Source organism: Mastigoproctus giganteus, chromosome 8 (assembly GCF_048544385.1).
Source record: "Mastigoproctus giganteus isolate SK-2022 chromosome 8, ASM4854438v1, whole genome shotgun sequence".
Taxonomy (NCBI): domain Eukaryota; kingdom Metazoa; phylum Arthropoda; class Arachnida; order Uropygi; family Thelyphonidae; genus Mastigoproctus; species Mastigoproctus giganteus.
In genome coordinates this window covers 173,531,783-173,550,011 of record NC_143582.1, presented here as the reverse complement: position 1 = coordinate 173,550,011, position 18,229 = coordinate 173,531,783, and the positions used below count along the sequence as shown (strand labels likewise).

At 36.9% G+C, this 18,229-nt stretch overlaps 1 protein-coding gene across 1 annotated transcript in view; it reads left to right on the top strand.

Annotated features, from left to right (window-relative positions):
* Positions 1 to 4,365: 4,365 nt before the first annotated feature.
* Positions 4,366 to 18,229, top strand: part of LOC150082014 (COMM domain-containing protein 8-like) — a 30,505-nt gene continuing 16,641 nt past the window's right edge. Inside the window, exons 1-3 of the mRNA XM_090379908.1 lie at positions 4,366 to 4,448; positions 6,741 to 6,896; positions 15,381 to 15,533. Coding sequence (XP_090236034.1) covers positions 4,380 to 4,448; positions 6,741 to 6,896; positions 15,381 to 15,533 — 378 coding nt within the window. The 5' untranslated portion in view covers positions 4,366 to 4,379. The remainder of the gene's footprint in view (positions 4,449 to 6,740; positions 6,897 to 15,380; positions 15,534 to 18,229) is intronic.

Here is an 18,229-nt window from a genome sequence, read left to right as displayed (position 1 = left end):
GAACATGTATTTTTTTATGGCAGCTTACTGACTCGACCTTTCTTTACACGTACGTTTGTCAGGTACATTAAAATCATCTTAATTATGGCTTGGAGTAGTTTGGTATATAATAGTTGCTTAAAGGACTTCTTTGATAATTCCTGATATCTTTATTTCACTGGAAATTGTTTATAGATTTTGCATTGCAGCTTCTCACTGTACAACTTTTTCACAGTGAGAAGCTGCATATTTATCATATGATTTCTATTTGTATGTTGTCCAAAATAGATCTTTCTTCCTTTATCCCGGTGTTTAAATTGTTAATATATTACCAGTTGGAACTGTAATGCACTGTTCAACTAAATTAACATAACAAAATGTTTTTCATGAATATTTTATTATGAACGGTGTCACCGAAGGCAAATATTTGATATAATAGGCATCCTGACATGAAAAATTCGAGTTTCCAATAGAAATCGATCTATCGCTTTACAAACCGCACATTATGCAAATTATTCATACCCATAAAAAACACGGGTTGCGACCACATCACTTCACTCCCTTTTTTTTTTTTTTTTTTTTGCCTTGCTCAGTGAGACAGCCACATCTCCAGTACTCAAGATGGCAAGTCATCCTCATTCAGATGATTGCTTTGGATAGGAAAGCCCACTATCTGACTCTAACAGCAAGACGGAACTATACTATATCATCTCGTCAACTGACTCTTGAGGTTGCCGCGACCACAGGTTAATAAATTTATCATTAGCATTAGCAGAGGCATACGATGCAAGGAAACATCAGCCAAAAAAAAAAAAAACCCTCCCATTTCACCCCTCCATTTGTTCCAAATGCCTGTCCACCTCAGCCTTAAATTTATTTAGGCTATTAGCTTCCGGCGCCGCCGTAGCCAGGTGAGAAGGAGCAGCAGTGCGTAGCACACGCTTCTTGATTAGACCGGGGTTCGAGCCCGTCACCACCAAATACGGAGGATGCGGAAAGGTCAGGGAATGACCACCGCATATCCGGGAGCAATATGGCCTTAGTTGCTAATGCTCCTAAAAACCAAACAACAAGCTATTAGCTTCCACAACTAAAGATGGAAGCCTGTTCCACCAATCAACTACCCTCTGGCTAAGGCAAATTTCCGCACATCTATTCTACAACTATCTTTCCTCAATTTGAAACTGTACCCCCTTCAGATTCTTAGTCTGAGCAAGACGAAGAATCCCATCAGCATTCAGCTTGCTCAACCCATTCAAGGCCTTATACTCCTCAATCAGATCACCTCGCAGATGCCTACTTTCCAGGCGCTGCAATTTGCAGAACTTAAGCCTTTCTTGGTAAGAGCACCCCTTTGTTCCCCCTCATCAATTTTGTTTCCCTTCTTTGTACTCGTTCTAGCAACTCTACATCCTTCCTAAAATGAGGCCTCTAGACCTGTACACAGTACTGTAGGTGTGGCCTGACTATTGCCTTGTATAACGGGATAATCACCTCCCTATCCCCGCTAGCAAAATTCCTATATATCATAGACAAGACTCCATGACCTGCCCAGGCAGCACTGCTCAGCGAACTTCATATTTGGCTGCACAATTACCCCCAGGTCTTTTTCACTTTTCACTTCCCTAACTGTAGTACTATACAGTTCTTACGTTTCTCTTCAGTTATTGCTACCCATATGCAGTACTTTGAATTTGTCAATGTTAAACTTCAGTTGCCACTTCTCAGCCAATTTTCCCAACTTATCTAGATCCAGTTGGAGTAGCATACTGTCTTTACTGTCGTTAACAACCCTGCCAACTTTTGTATCATCTGAAAACTTACCCTTAATGCCATACCTCTACAATTTTCAACTGAACTGTGTTAAACAGGCTCAATTCAAGTGGACTATATGCAAAGAAGCCAGTGGTTTGCATTCCATTTATCCCAAACCACCGCAGAGCTCGTAGAAACTGGTGCTATGAATATTTGACTTCAAGCAATGACAAATGGGGTACAGTTCTGTTCTCTGATGAGTCCCGTTTTACCCTATGAACAGAGTCTAGACGTTAACTCATCTGGTGACAACGAGGAATGCGGTATCATCCCTCCAACATCAGAGAAAGAAAAACTAACGGTGGAGGCGATATTCTTGTATGGGTAAGAATAATGACCAACAGCCACACTCCTCATGTTTTTGATAGAGGTACTGTACCTGCTCATACATACAGAGAACAGATCCTCGAACCGTATGTGCTTCTTCTTAGGGGTGCAGTTGGCCCAGATTTTGTTTTTCGGCCACGACAGCGCCCCTTTTCATAAAACAAATAGTGGAGGAATCTCTTGAAACTGAAGACATCCAACGACTTCATTGGCCGATCACAGACTTAAATTAGATTTAACATGTGTGGGACACCTTTGGGCGTCACATTGCATGCTGAGACTAACTCCTCGGTTGCTTCGTGAGCTGAGTTCTGCACTGGTGAAAGAATGGGATTTATTGCCACAGAATCTTGTAGCCACCTTATATTGAGCATGGATCCCCTCCCACCCCTGTCAGGCCTATTTAGCCGTTGAAGGGGATCATACGCTGTACTGATGTCATGTGACCATATTTTAGAGCATCTTTTATTGACTTCTGTAACGTGACCTTTTTAGTAATTCTTATACAGTCCCTATAAATGCCTCTTATACCTGCCCAAAGTTTATCGCTGTCTCCTCTTTTCATCGTTATTTTATGTTACACCACCATGCCAAATTTCGTCCTGCTTCATCGCAAGCTGATCGAGTAACACCATGTTGTTTACGTGTTCTGTCAATTTTATCGAGCAGTGTATTTGGCAACAAAAACAAGATAAGATACACTGGTGTGCAAAATTCAAGTACCAGTCAGGTTTCACCTGTAGCTTCTCATAGGAGCGGCCTGTATATGGGGAATGCATACCAAAGGAACCTCATGAGGTACAGAAATGATGAAAGAAACAATACCGACACAACAACAACGGAAACAAAACGGTACAGAGGGGCTTTATTCAAAAATGGCAACATAGCACTGGCTGCCATGATACAGATGCATCACTGCCAAAGATGGAACAAAGGGAAGAGGTGATCCTCTTCAGTAGGAGATCTGGCCACCCCTAATGTCAATGCAGGCTTTACACTGCCTGTCCATACTTAGACCAATGTTGTTGAAAAGTTCTTGCGGTAATGTCGTCCATTCCTCTGTCAGCGCCATCTTCAGCTGGTGAACATTTTCTGGTGGTGTGGACGTGCCGCTGGGCGTCTCCCCAGAGCGTCCCATATGTGTTCGATGGGATTTAGTCGGTGGGGAACGGGCAGGCCAATCCATACAAACAATGTTCTCACTTTCCAAAAATATATCAGCAGCTACAGTGCGATGGGGTGTGGCGTTATCATCCGTAAACACGAACTCGGGGCCAATTGCACCTCGGAACAGACGCACATGGGGAAGGATTACCTCAGCAGAGTAGCGTGCACCGGTTACAGTACCGCCTTCCAGTATCTGGAGTTGTGTACGTCCATCCAAGATAATGCCTCCCCAGACGAGAACACCTCGACCGCCATACCGATCCATTTCAGTGATGTTTGCGGGGTGATACAGTGTGCCAACCTCTTGCCAGATTAGCTGACCTCCAGAACCGCTGCTGAGACTGAATCTACTCTCATCAGTAAAGAAAACCTTAAGTAAAGATTTTGTGGTTGTAACCTTTAGAAATAGTGTTGGTCCTTAAGTTTTGTCCAGTGTAAAATTCGTTTAAAGTTTGTTCTAAAAAAAAAGCAAGCATTGCTGACCATTTTTCATTGAATGTGATATTAAAAGAGCCGCCCAGAAATATAAAATAGGACATTTGTTTATAAGTACTGTACTGTATTTCAATAAAAAAAAAAAAAAAAGTTAAAAAAAAAAGAAAGAAAAGAAACGATAATAAAATTAGCGTCCAGTGGTTTCTGACTCATACGCTATGCACTTCGTAAAAGACACTGAACTGTACTTATTTCCGTTCAAAGCTTTTGGCTTTTTTGTCAGTAACCTCCCTTCCAGTTTTGCCCTGTTTCCTTACCTCTCCTACTGTAATTTTAAAATTTGTAAATGGAACGAGAAGTGTAGAATCCGGCATGGGTTATCGCCCCCCTCTCTCCCCCCAGGTCGTGCATAACTTGGAACAAATACTGTGTGCTTTATGACATTAATTCAATTGATGTCCATCACGTAAATCATCATCGTTATGTCACCCGTCTCCAACTGTCTGGATCCTACTTTGGAGGCGAGCCTCTCTTATTAAAAACCCTTGCACTAGCCAAACGTTTTTTTTTTTTTTTTCTTTTAGAGCCACTTCTTACCTTATAGTCGTTGACCAAAACTTGTAGAGGGCGTTCGTTGCTTTCCTTGGGCTTTAAATATGGCTGAAGTGTTATCCTTTGAGAATATAAGTCTTTTAAGTAAATGTCATGAAAAGAAAGCTGCAAAGGTTAGAGAAGTGTTTTGCGAATTTTTTTTTTTATCATAGTAGTTGCCTTTGTAAAGAGCAAGCAGTTTGATGTGCGATATTGCTTTCTTTTGCTGTTTACTAGAAGAGGCGTGTCTGTCAGTTAATTACATTTGCGGTTCGTGTTGATTTATGTGCTCCATTTCTGAAATATGTATAAGCAGAATAACCTCATTTATTTAAAAAAGAAGTGAAAAAAAAAACCGGTTTAATTTAATATTGTCAGGTGAACAAATATTTTACCGATCAATGAGAGTTATGAATATAGCGCCCCATAGCGAGATAAAACCTCAATTTTTAATTACGATGTTTGACAGCTTTTGCAAGTACCGACTGCAAACGATTCTTTTCCTCACGTATCGCTTGATTTCTTGGATATTAGAATGCATAGAGGTGCCGTTCTCTGTTACTTGCTATGTTGTGAATTGAAACCAATTAATGTAAAATTTAGGATTGATCTACGTGGTGCATAGGATTATTATTATTAGCTGTATGGTGCAAGGAAGTCTGAGGCTTATGTTGCACTAGCCAAAAAAAAATTTCAGAATTACCCTGTGAGAGAGAGAGAGAGAGAGGACAAGAGTCGGAAGTAGAAGGGAATCACCAAGAAAGAGAAGAATGATGATATCCAGCTAAGGACCCTGGGTGTGCCAAGCTCATACTCACCAGATGTGAGCCCCTTGGGTTGAATCGCAACACTCGTATTCGCTACAAAAACAGCCGCTGTGATGACCATTCATTTTGTTAAGAATATTTTTAGAATTATCACCATGTTTCTTCTTTTAATCAACACAAAAAGATCTGTTCTTGGATCACCATTGTTTCTGATTTTCATAAACGACGTTGACGAAGGGATAGAGGGCGTGATATCAAAATTTGCAGATATAAAAATTGTGAGAGTCATTGATTATCATGCTAAGCATGATAATTAATGCTCCTTCAGGATGACCTGAATAGGCTTCAGGAATGGTCAGAAAAGTGGCAGTTATGTTTTAATGCAGACAAAATGTGAGGTCTTACACTTGGACAATAGTGCCCCCAAAATAACATACCCACTTGGTGGGGTTAAATTAAAAACAGTAGAGGAAGAAAGGATCTTCAAATATGAAATTCCCTGAGCAATGTAAACAGGTGGCCAAGAAAGTCCAGTGTCCTATCAGTTATTTATCAAATAATATCCTGTAGAAGATAGGTCATAATCTCAATGTATATGGCAGTTGTAAGACTCTTTCAGATGAGGTCTCTACTTTAAGGCAGTGGAGACCTCATATTAAATCCAAAGATAACAACTTGCATGGTGAGATTGGCAAAAGGGCAAAAATACAAGGAAAGACTTCGATTGTGTGGGTTACAAAGCTGTGCAACCTGGCACCTCAGAGGGAACCCGATTGAGATCTATAAAGTTCTGAGAAGAGTTAGTAAAATGAATGAAGGTTGAATTTTAATGTTAAAAAAGAATTCAAGGACTATGGACCATAAATTCAAATTATAGGGAAAAAAGTTTAGACTAGATTGTATGAGGTTTTCTTTTGGCCAGCAGGTATTGAGACTAACAGGTATTGAAGAAATTCAAAGGTAAATTGGGTATTCACATGTAGAACAGTTAGTAGAGTTTACTGTCCACTCACACTGGGTGAAAAAGACCACACTTTGAATCGAATCGATGGCATGGGGAATTTTTATGGGCCTTTTTCACAACATGGATGAATTAGATAGTGTCAGGTGAGGATAGCATGGTTTTTTTTTACCATAGATCATACTCAATTTACAGACAATAGATATAGTGTAATATGGCATAAGTCACTGATGCACCTAAAACCCTACAACAACAAGCAAACAGTGTGCATGTATGTGTGTGTTTTGATATTTGTATCTGATTGTATAATAATAGAAAATTTTACATACTAATGGAAAAATCAAAATGCTATTCAATCTTCATTATGTAACTGTTCTAGGATGAAATTTATATTACTGTAGATGCTAAAAGTGTTAATGCAATGAGATACATTGAAATCTGTATATATTGTTATTGATTCTATTAATGTGTTCCTCAGAATGATCCAGGTTGTTTGCATTTTTTTTTTTAATAAAGTTGTATTTATTGATTTTTAAATAACCATGAGAAAATTTAATTATGCTGATATTATTTAGAATAGTATGAGAGTTAATCATTACTATTCTAAATGAATCAGTTTTAACTGATTCATTTGTACAAGATAGAACCCCACTTTAAAATCTACATATTCTTATTATAATTATTACAATTTATTTCAGTATTTACATCTTGTAGTGGATGGAATATGTGGTAGAAAATCACCTAATTATGAAATGTTTTCTGATATATGGACATTGACAGAATGGTGGGATTTGGGAAATGCATGGAAGACTTTCTTAAAAAGTGTAGCTGGACAAGATTTCACTAAAGATGAGGTCAGTATTTTTGAGTAATTATTTTTACTAGTTATTATTTTATTAGCATTAGTAAAGGCATATGATGCAAGAAAGCAAGCTTATACAGTGTCAGCCAAAAAAAAAAAAAAAAAAATTTACCATTTCACCCATCCATTTGCTCCAATTTTTTGTTTAGTTCTGCCTTGAATTTATTTAAGCTGCAACTTCTACGAAGGCAAATTTCTGCACATCTATTCTACAACTGGAAGGGAGGAGGGGTTATGCTATTAGTTAAAAAACACATAAAATCCAAGGAAGTGAAGCCAGTTGACATCGCTGGACAGTGCAGTGTTGAGTCAGTTTGGTGTGACATAAGCATAGGTAAATCAAAATTGAGAGTAGGAGTGTGCTATAGGCCTAATGACTCTGATGAGTATAATAAGATACTGTACAGGGAAATAGAATGGGCCAGTAAATCAGAGAGTCTTATAATGGGGGATTTTAATTTCCCAGATATTGACTGGAATTTGTGGGTTGGTCACTCACACACTAGCAAGGCTTTTGTGGATTTATTGGATGATTGTTTTCTACACCAGCATGTTCGGGAGGCAACTAGAGGGAGTAATACTCTTGATCTGATTATCAGTAGTGATTCTTCATGCATTAGGAATCTGCAGATAAATGAACCACTGGGTGGCAGTGATCACAGTGTGCTGAAGTGGGATTTACTCAAGGAGGTAACTACCATCAGAGGTAAAGGGAAGGGTTTTTGCTTTCGTAAAGGTGACTATGATTGTCTGAGACAGTATTTAAATTCTATACAGTGGGACCAACTGATGATGTTACCAACAGCAAATTCAAAATGGGAAGCATTCAAGGAACTAATCTTGGAAGCTACCAGGCTTTACATACCAACCAAGAAATATTGTGCAAGGTTCAGGCCTAAATGGTTGTCAGATGAACTAATGAGACATATGGCAGTGAAGAAAAATGCATGGGATACATACAAATTAATGGGTGACGTGGAAGCCTATGATAGATATAAGTTGGTCTGTAACCAAGTCACAAAGGAGATTAGGCAGGCAAAGGCAGATTATGAGAAATCCTTGGCAAAGGATGCAAAGAAAAACAGAAAAGAGTTCTTTACCTATTTAAACTCAAGAAGGAAAGGGATGAATCAGATTGGTCCACTGGATGTTGATGGTTCAACAGTTGAGGATCCAGCTCAGGTGGCTAACAATCTAAACGAGTATTTTGCATCTACATTCACACATGAGGAGTTATTCAGGAAGGGGAATGTCGTAGGTGAAGTAAACATTGGCAGTGAGCTAGATGATTTTCTAATAACTGAGAGGAAAGTGGAGGAGAAATTGTTGAGGATAAACATAAAAAAGGCACCCGGGGTGGATGGGATCTATCCAGTTATATTAAAGGAGGCAGCAAAGGAAGTAAGCAAACCCCTAGCCATAATTATGAGAGCTTCATTGGACTCAGGGGAGGTACCCATGGACTGGAGATGTGCAAATGTAACCCCAATTCACAAAGGAGGATCAAAGTCTGACACAAGTAATTATAGACCTGTTAGTTTAACTTCGGTTCCAGGGAAAATTAATGGAGGCACTGGTTAAAGAAGCACTGCAGGATCATCTGGACAAGAATTCAGTTATAGCTCAGACACAGCATGGGTTTGTTAAGGGCAGGTCTTGTCTGACCAATTTGATTGGATACTATGATGTAGTCACAAAAGAACTGGATGCAGGGAATAACTTTGATATTATATATTTGGATCTTAGAAAGGCTTTTGATACTGTTGTGCATGGAAGACTGCTGCACAAATTGGAGAAGTGTGGCATTCGAGTCAAATTGCTGCTATGGATAAAGGGATGGTTGAGTGGCAGAAGACAGAGAGTGGTAATCAATGGACACTGCTCAACGTGGACTAATGTTATTAGTGGAGTTCCTCAGGGTTCAGTGTTGGGTCCATTGTTGTTTTCTGTATTTATAAATGATATTGATGATGGTGTATTAGGCTTAATGTCCAAGTTTGCAGACGATACAAAGGTTGGCAGGGTGGTTAAGGACACTACTGATACTATGCTGCTGCAACAGGATCTGGAAAGGTTGAGCAGATGGGCTGAGAGGTGGCAAATGAAGTTTAACATTGACAAATGTAAAGTACTACATATGGGAAACAGTAACCCCAGATCAACGTATCAACTCTGTGGTACTACGCTGACAGTGGTAGAGAATGAAAAGGACCTGGGGGTAATTGTGCAGGCAGATATGAAGTTCTCTGAGCAGTGCAGACAAGCTGCAAGAGTAGCTCATGGTGTCTTGTCAATGATATACAGGAATTTTTCTAGCAGGGACAGGGATGTGATTATTCCCTTGTATAAGGCATTGGTCAGGCCACACCTTGAGTACTGTATACAGGTCTGGAGGCCTCATTTCAAGAAGGATGTAGAGCTGCTGGAACGAGTACAGAGAAGGGCAACAAGATTAGTGAATGGAACAAAGGGTTGCTCTTACGAAGAAAGGCTTAAGTTTTGCAAATTACAGAGCCTGGAGACTAGGCATCGCCGAGGTGATCTGATAGAGGTGTACAAGGCTTTGAATGGCTTGAGCATGCTCAATGCCGATGGGATTCTTCCTCTTGCTCAGAATAATCACCTGAGAGGGCATAAATTCAAATTGAGGAAGGACGGATGTCGGATAGATGTGCGGAAATTCGCCTTTAGCCAGCGGGCAGTTGGTTTGTGGAATAGACTTCCATCGCTTGTTGTTGAAGTTGATAGCCTAAACAAATTTAAGGCTCAGCTGGACAGGTATTTCGAACGAATTGAGGGGTGAAATGGGAGTAGTGGTTGTTTTTTTTTTTTTTTTTTTTGGCTGATGCTGAATAAGCTTGCTTTCTTGCATCATATGGCTCTACTAATGCTAATGCTAACTGTCTTTCCTCAATTTTAATTTATGCACCCTCAGGCAATTAATCTGGGCAAGAGTATGAATCCCATTAGCTTGCTTTGAGCTTGCTAAAACCATTCAAAGCCTTATACACCTCACTCAGATCACCTTGCAGGTGCCTAGTCACCAGACACTGTAATTTGCAAATCTTAATGTTGCATATTGCAATTGACTTGCATCCAAATCTCCAGGTTCATTTTCTGCTTAAACTAAAGCTTGCAACAATTGTAAAGCATTAATTAATTCAAACTATATTTTTAACAGGCTAAGAGTAGAAAACTTGCTCTAAAGTGCTAGTTTAAAGCATTTAACTTAACTTTCAATCACCCATGTCATTAAATTGGAAAACAGTCTTTTATTCATTATGATTTTAAAAAATTATTCCACTTCTTATTGCTTGAAATTTCTTATTCACTCAGTATTTCCTCTTTTTTTTTTCTGTTATATCTTTCTCTGTCTCTCCCTTACCCTTTCCAATGAAAGCTCAATTGAAAAAATGCAAAAAAAATTTAGCATAATGGATATAGTTAACCTATAGGGGAGGGCCATTAACACCTTTCCTGATCCACTCATTTTTCAAGCAATATGTACTTTATTATCATCCATCAAAGTATGGATATAGATCTAATGGTATCTTTTAACCATCAACTAAGCAAAGCAACTGACCCTACATGATCTGTCGTAAATCTAAATGAAAACTAAGTATTGTAACATTAGTTAGAGGTGATTGGTGGGAAAAAATGACAAGATCTCCCCCCCCCCCAAGTTCTGTGATGTGCTATGCAAATAACAAAGGATTAATTGAACTTTTAAAGATGTGAACACAGGTTTGGTTATCCAATGTTAAATAGAACATCTGTATTTTATGTACAAAATAAAAGATATAATATTTTCATTGAATTAAATAATAAATAATATTTTCATTGAATTGAAATAGTGTATATATATGCCGTCCATATTTAGGCACAAATGTATAACAATATTTCAACGAATGATAGTAGTAGTAGTAGTAGTGGCATGTCATGCAAGAAAGCAAATGTATGCGCTTATGCAACATCAGCCAAGAAAAAAAAAAAAAAATCACACCATTCCCTCCAAATGCCTGTCTAGTTCCTCCTTAAATTTTTTTAACCTATCAGCTTGCACAACGACCGATCGAAGTTTATTCGAGCAATTAACTACCCCCTGGGTTAAGGCAAATTTCCATACATCTATTCTACATCTGTCTTTTCTTAATTTGAATTTATGCCCCCTTAGGTTCGTAATCTGAACAAGTGGAAGGATCCTACCAGAATTCAGCATGCTCAACCCATTCAAGGCCTTATACACCTCAATCAGATCACCACGCAGGTGTCTAGTCTCCAGCCACTGCAATTTGCAGAACTTAAGCCTCTCTTGGTAAGAGGATCTCTTCATTCCCCTCACCAATCTTGTTGCCCTTCTCTGTACACGCTCAAACAAATCTACATCCTTCCTAAAATGAGGCCTCCAGACCTGTACACAGTACTCAAGGCATGGCCTGACCATTGCTTTATACAGAGGGACAATCACCTCCTTTTCCCTGCTAGCAAAATTCCTATATATCATTGACAAAACCCCATGACCTGCCCTGGCAGCCTGTCTGCATTGCTCAGAAAACTTCATATCTGACTGCACAATTACTCCCAGGTCTTTTTCATTTTCTACCACCTTAAGTGTAGTACCACACAGTTGGTACGTTTCTCTGGGGTTACTTCTACCCATATGCAGTACTTTGCATTTCTCAAGGTTAAACTTCAGTTGCCACTTCTTAGCCCATCTGCCCAAATTATCTAGATCCTGTTGCAGTAGCACACTGCCGTTACTGTCATTAACAACCCTGCCAACCTTTGTATCATCTGCAAACTTCAACACTAAGCCTAATATACCTTCATCAATATCATTGATAAATATACAAAACAACAGAGGACACAACACCGAACCCTGTGGGACTCCACTAATAATATAAGTCCACGAAGAGCAGCACCCATTAATTACCACCCTCTGTCTTCTCCCACTCAGCCATCCTTTTATCCATTGTAGCAACTTACCCTTAATACCATTCTGCTCCAATTTGTACAATAGTCTTCCATGCGCAACAGTGTCAGAAGCTTTCCTGAAATCCAAATATATGATATCAAAATTATTTTTTGCATCCAGTTCCTTTGTAACCACATCATAATATCCTATCAAATTTATCAGACAAGACTTTCCTTTAACAAACCCATACTCTGTCTGAATTATTGCTGCAGTCTTCTCTAGATGATCCTGCAAATAATTATCTTTAACCAGTGACTCCATTATTTTACCTGGAACGGAAGTTAAAACCGGTCTGTAATTACTCGTGTCACCCTTCAATCCCCCTTTGTGAATTGGGGATACATTTGCACATCTCCAGTCCGTCGGGACCTCCCCTGAGTCCAAGGATGCTCTCATAATTATGGCTAAGGGTTTGCTTAGTTGCTTTGCCACCTCCTTTAATATAACTGGATAGATCCCATCCACCCCAGGTGCCTTTCTTATGTTTAACTTCAACAATTTCTCCTCCACTTTGCTCTCAGTTATTACAAAATCATTAAGCACCCTGCTACAATTTGATAATCTTCTGCCATTTTCAAACCTTAATAACTCCTCACGTGTGAATGTAGATGCAAAATACTCATTCAGTTTGTTTGCTATCTGAGCAGGATCATCAACGGTCGAACCATCGATATCAAGTGGACCAATGAGATTCATCCCCTTCCTTTTAGAGTTTATATAAGTAAAGAAATCCTTGCTGTTTTTCTTAGCATCTTTTGCCAAAGATTTCTCGTAATTTGCCTTCACCTGCCTAACCTCCTTTGTGACCTGATTACAGACTAGCTTATAGCTGCCATAGGCTTCTGAGTCGCTTGATAATTTATATGCATTCCATGCATTTTTCTTCTCTGTCCCAAGTCTCATTAGTTCATTTGATAACCATTTAGGCCTAAACCTTGAACAATATTTCTTAATAGGTATGAAACTTTTAGTAGCATCCACGATTAATTCCTTGAATGCTTCCCACTTAGAATTTACTGTTGGTAACATCATCAGTTGATCCCACTGTACAGAATTTAAAAACTGGCTGAGACTAAGCATCCAGTATGTACTTTCCACATCAGTATCTAAATTACTTAGGTAAGTCATAGGTGAACCAGTATAGGTTAAACGACAAAATAAGTTAAATTATTAATGATGTTTAGGGAAAAGCTATCTATTCCATCAAGACTGTCCATTTTAAACCTGATCCATGTGACATCTGGCAAGTGACCTTAAAAAATGTCTGTTGTGCATTAATTGTTAATTAATGATTAAAAATCTGAATTTTTTTTTTTTGTACCATCCTAAATATAGTCAAACTTGTATTTGAGATGTTTAAAGTAATAATGTATTGTTTGCTTGGAATTAAAATTGAAAAGAACCTGTCAGTCCTATGACTGTTTACTGTTTTTGCACTTTTGCTTCAAAGTGCTAGTTTCATTTTCAGCATCTTAAAAACAACACGTGGCTGATGTGTGTAGTTTGAAATTAGCACATGACTGATGTGTGGTATAGGTGTCTGCTATGAAAATTAGTTACTCTTTGTTTTATGTTTAATTGTACAAAATATGTTTCTTTTTTTCTTGATTATTATTGATGTAAAATAGTTCTTGATTTGATTATTATTTATCTGTTTATTCCTTTATTTGGCTAAACACATTATGTGCACATAAGCATTTTAAATATTTTCTGCTCTTAATGATTCTCTGAACTGCAAAATGGAAGTGACTTTTAGCTCATCTTTATATTTTATGATTGTAACATTGTTTTTCATTTTTAGCAGAATTAATGTTACATACAATGAGTACGTAAATCCATTAAGAAAAGAAGAGATATTGGTATGGTGAAAGCAGAATTTTTAAAACAAAAAAAAAAAAACTCTTTCCAGAAATAAAAATCAGAGTTGGGCACCTGTCAGGTTCTGCAGGACTGTGCTTTACAAACAGGGGCATGACTTTCTGGGTATGATAGTAGGATATGCATCCATGTATAAAAAAGTAATGCATATCTTTAATGAAATGCTATGAAATTTAAATCTGTGTAAATAACTTTTCAGTAGTTTGTGTTGAAAATGACAGTCCTTTTCCAGCATAGGCTTACTCTGAAGTCGCTGTTAGTTTTCTTGATATTGCAATAAACCTGACAAGTCTAAAATGATCTCTCAAATGGGTGATTTTGTTACCTCTGTCATTTTATTAAATACACCCATTCTTCAACTGACATGACTGGCACATTCATGGAAAGCTCACATTGGTTTTTTTTTATTTTTTTTTTTCTTCACTCTTTCCATAAGCGTGATTACTTATGGGGAAAAAATTGACCAATGTGAACTTTTCCAGATACAATGGAATCAAACTGAAACACATTTTCATAATAGAAAATAGATTTCATAAATAAATTTACATGGAAATAGCATAATAAACATATATAAATTCCAGTCTAAAAGAGATTTGACAATGTAAAATGCTTATGCAATTGATTTCAACTATTATGCTACAGCAAAAGCTTGATTTAATTCCCTATCCCATCATTCGTAATCTTTAGTCAACTGCAAACCCCACCCCAAGAATATCACTGCTATTTTTGCCTAGGGTGACTCTAAGCATATTAATATTGTTTAGAAATGGAAATAAAAATATTTTTAATTTTATAAATTTTAATCAGTTTTTATAGTTTTTTTGCTTAAAGTTTTAGATGACTTGCTGTATAAAATATGCTTCCTGTGAAATTTCTGTGGGAAAATGTCACAGTTTTATTAACATTTGGTTCACTTCAGTTATTCTTTTAGTGGCAATAAAATAAAACTGAGTGTAATGAGTAAAATAAAGCAATAGCTTTTTTCCTAAAATTTTAAGAACCAGTTCTGCCAAACTGGCAAGAACTGGCTGGGTAAATTTGGGTCTGCAGGCCTCAGATCGAGAAATATCATCTACATGACTGCGTACTGTTGTCAATTAAGCTCAGTATTTGCATTAAATCTATCCAAGACATCGGAGGGGAGGGGATGCATTAGTTGAAAAAGTTAGAAAGGAAAAAAATTGTATGTTAGTTGGCATGTATGGAGGTTAATTATGAATAAAGGACACTAAGAGTATTCATTTTCATAATGTCCTTTATTTGTTTATTCAAAACGAATAAAGGACAAATTTCCAAACAGTATGAGTGCTGTTTGTTTGTAATGCAGTAATGAGATAACCCTTGGTGGTGGAATCATAAGTAAATTACAAGAAAATTTATACAAGCTGTATTGAATTCTGAAAATCTTGCTGATGTTTATAGCTAATCACTTTCTGTGATTAGCTATAAAAAAAAAAACTATTTAGGTCTACAACTTAATAGTTATGAACTTAATAGTTTTTTTTTTTTTTTTTTTAAGAAAGTCATTTTCAAATATTTTGCTTGTTAAATTGTTGTTCTTTTGATTGATACTTCATATTGTAAAAATTGCTATAAAACTATTTATATAAAGAATTATTTTAGCTTTCAGAAATGCTTTCATCTTTATCCCAGTCACATATCAAAGTGGCACTTGACTGCATAGACCTTAGGTCAGATGACTTAAAAAGTATTCTTCTCCAAGAGACACATGCTATATCTCCAGGATATCTTAAAGATTTTGATTGGAAATTAAAGGTGAGTTTTATGTACAATGTGTGAACAAAAAAGTTAGGGACTGACTTTATACCTTGAAGTTGTAGCACTGTCATCAGTTACAACAAATAGGTTGTTACAACTTGTCACAACATGTTTGGTCATTCATTCAGATGTAGTAATGCACAAATTGCCCATTTATCTGCTATCTGAAAAAAAAAAAAAAAAATTAAAATCTGCAATATAAACCACTATTTCAAAGAAGTAAAAAGAATGAATGTATTCAAATAGGTGGGCAACTGGTTTTTTATTTTTTTATTTGCTGTGTTTTACTTCATTATGTCATTGTTATTTGGTTTTTAGGAGCATTGGCAACTAAGGCCATATTGCTCCGAGGATATGCGGTGGTCATTCCCTGACCTTTCTGCATCCTCCGTATTTGGCGGTCACGGGCTCAAACCCCGGTCTTATCAAGAAGCGTGTGCTACGCACTGCCGCTCCTGGCTGCGGAGGCGCCCAACTTCATTATGAAAACATGAATGAATTTCATTGTTGTGTTTGCCAAAATAGGAAAGCTTTTGATTTGTTTTTAACTTGATGTTACGAATGATTATTTCGAAATTTCAGTGATTATTGTAAGAAGTGCAGTGATATTTATACATAAATCATATTAACCCAAGCACGGTACTAAGTACTATAGGTTCTAATACCTCTCGTGTTTGGGGTTCACATAAAAAAAAAATTAATTTCTTAATTTGGTGATTAGGTTTAGTAGCAAAGTATATTCACATTTTCTGTTTGAAAATGTCGTGGCCCATGCCATGTACATGACCATTTCATGCAGTCCACTTATGCAAACAGATTGTGGGACCGCTGACTACAAATATGAGTCTTGGGGGGGGGGGGTGAATGAATTACATTTACTTCTTTTTTTTTTTAATTGATCAAGAAATCATTTATGCTTCTAATGGCTCATAGGATGGGCATTTAATATTCACTACATTGCAAACTGCTATAAGAAAAGTACACTGAATAAAGAGAAGCAACTTTTTTTATTTGAAAAAAAAAAAAATAATTTTTCATACAGATAATAAATAGGTATCCATATGGGCTCAATATTTAAGCCAAATAATGCCAAAACTATATTCAGTTCCCCCCCCCAACTCTTGTCCACGATCTTTGGTATCGCAGAAGAAACTGTACTGTTGATATGTGCAAACGTTCGTTCACTTGTTCCTTACTCCTTTTGTCTGTATTTCTGGACAGCATGTATACAACTTGAAGCAAGTTTTTTTTTTTTTTTTTTTTTCTTATTGAAGAATTTGGAAGTTTGTAAAAAATTGATAAACTATGTATATAAATACTCTTAATATTGATTTTGACCTGTTTGGATTTTATATCCAATAATTAGAGTAATTTTATTTTAAAAAATAAAATCTTTTTTTTAAATAAATTTTAGCAATTTAAAAACATTTAAAAAAAAAATATATATATATATATATACACACACACACACACACACACACACACACACACACACACACACACACACACACACACACACACACACACAATATGTATATTGTATATATACAATATGTATTTTTTTGAAAACATACAAAACTCGTTCAGTAATCTTCAATGCAGTAATATCTCTCTCTCTCTCTCTCTCTGTGTGTATGCATAAAAAATGTATAGTTTCAATTTCAACTTGTGCACGGCTATATCATATGAAATCTTGAATTCCCTTCACATCTACCTTAATTTCTAATCATTAGTGGAAACTGATTGTGAAAGCTCTCTTCTCTTTTAGCTCTTAACAAGAAGGGTTTCACCCTTCCTGTGCTGACTTTTGACCTATCTTAAATATAAAAACAGCTACTATTACTTCTGAGTACAATTAATAGATGACAAAACATCCTTGTAGAGTTCCAAGACGATCTGTACATATGCAGATGTAATTTGTTAATATTGCTTTTAATCAACCCTCAAAATATATATACAGTGTACTTCCTACTCTTCAGAGCCTAACGTGAAAAAAAACAAAAATGTTTAAGTTTGCATACTGTATTAAGGAAGGATTTTATTAGTCAAAAAACTGTTGTAATCTATCATTGCAAGGATATTTGTACACATTTAAGCTTGAAATATAATAATTATCCTAGATTTAAAAATCCATAGGAGTTATATCTGGGGAGTGAGGAGGCCAAGAAATGGGTCCTTCTCATCCAGTTCATTGAGCATCCAGAAATTCTCTAACTTTCTGGCTGCATCATAGAGGAGCACCATCCTGCTGAAAATTAGTATTTTGTTACATTATTCATCTACATTATAGCAGATAGATGAATACAAAGTCAGTTAGCACAGTTGGCTGTCTTTGTGCAAAAGAAGAAAGAGCCAGTCACCTCATGATGAAACATTATACACATTACAACACATTCAGCTTGGAACTCTCTCTTAAACAATATGTGTCTTCTACAGACAAATTGTGTAGTTGTGCCTATTTACCTATATCACACTAATGAAAACTTGACTCACTAAAAACACTGTCCAAGTAACTATTCTTATTTTCAACATGCCTTAGCATTCCATCAGTAAAATGATATGTAGATGATCAACTGGCTTCAGCACTTAATCTGAATTTGATGTGTAAACAACTTCAAACAAGTATGGAGAATCTTCCATATGGTTGATTGGATCAAATGAAGTCCTCTATTGGCATGATGAATTGACTTCCC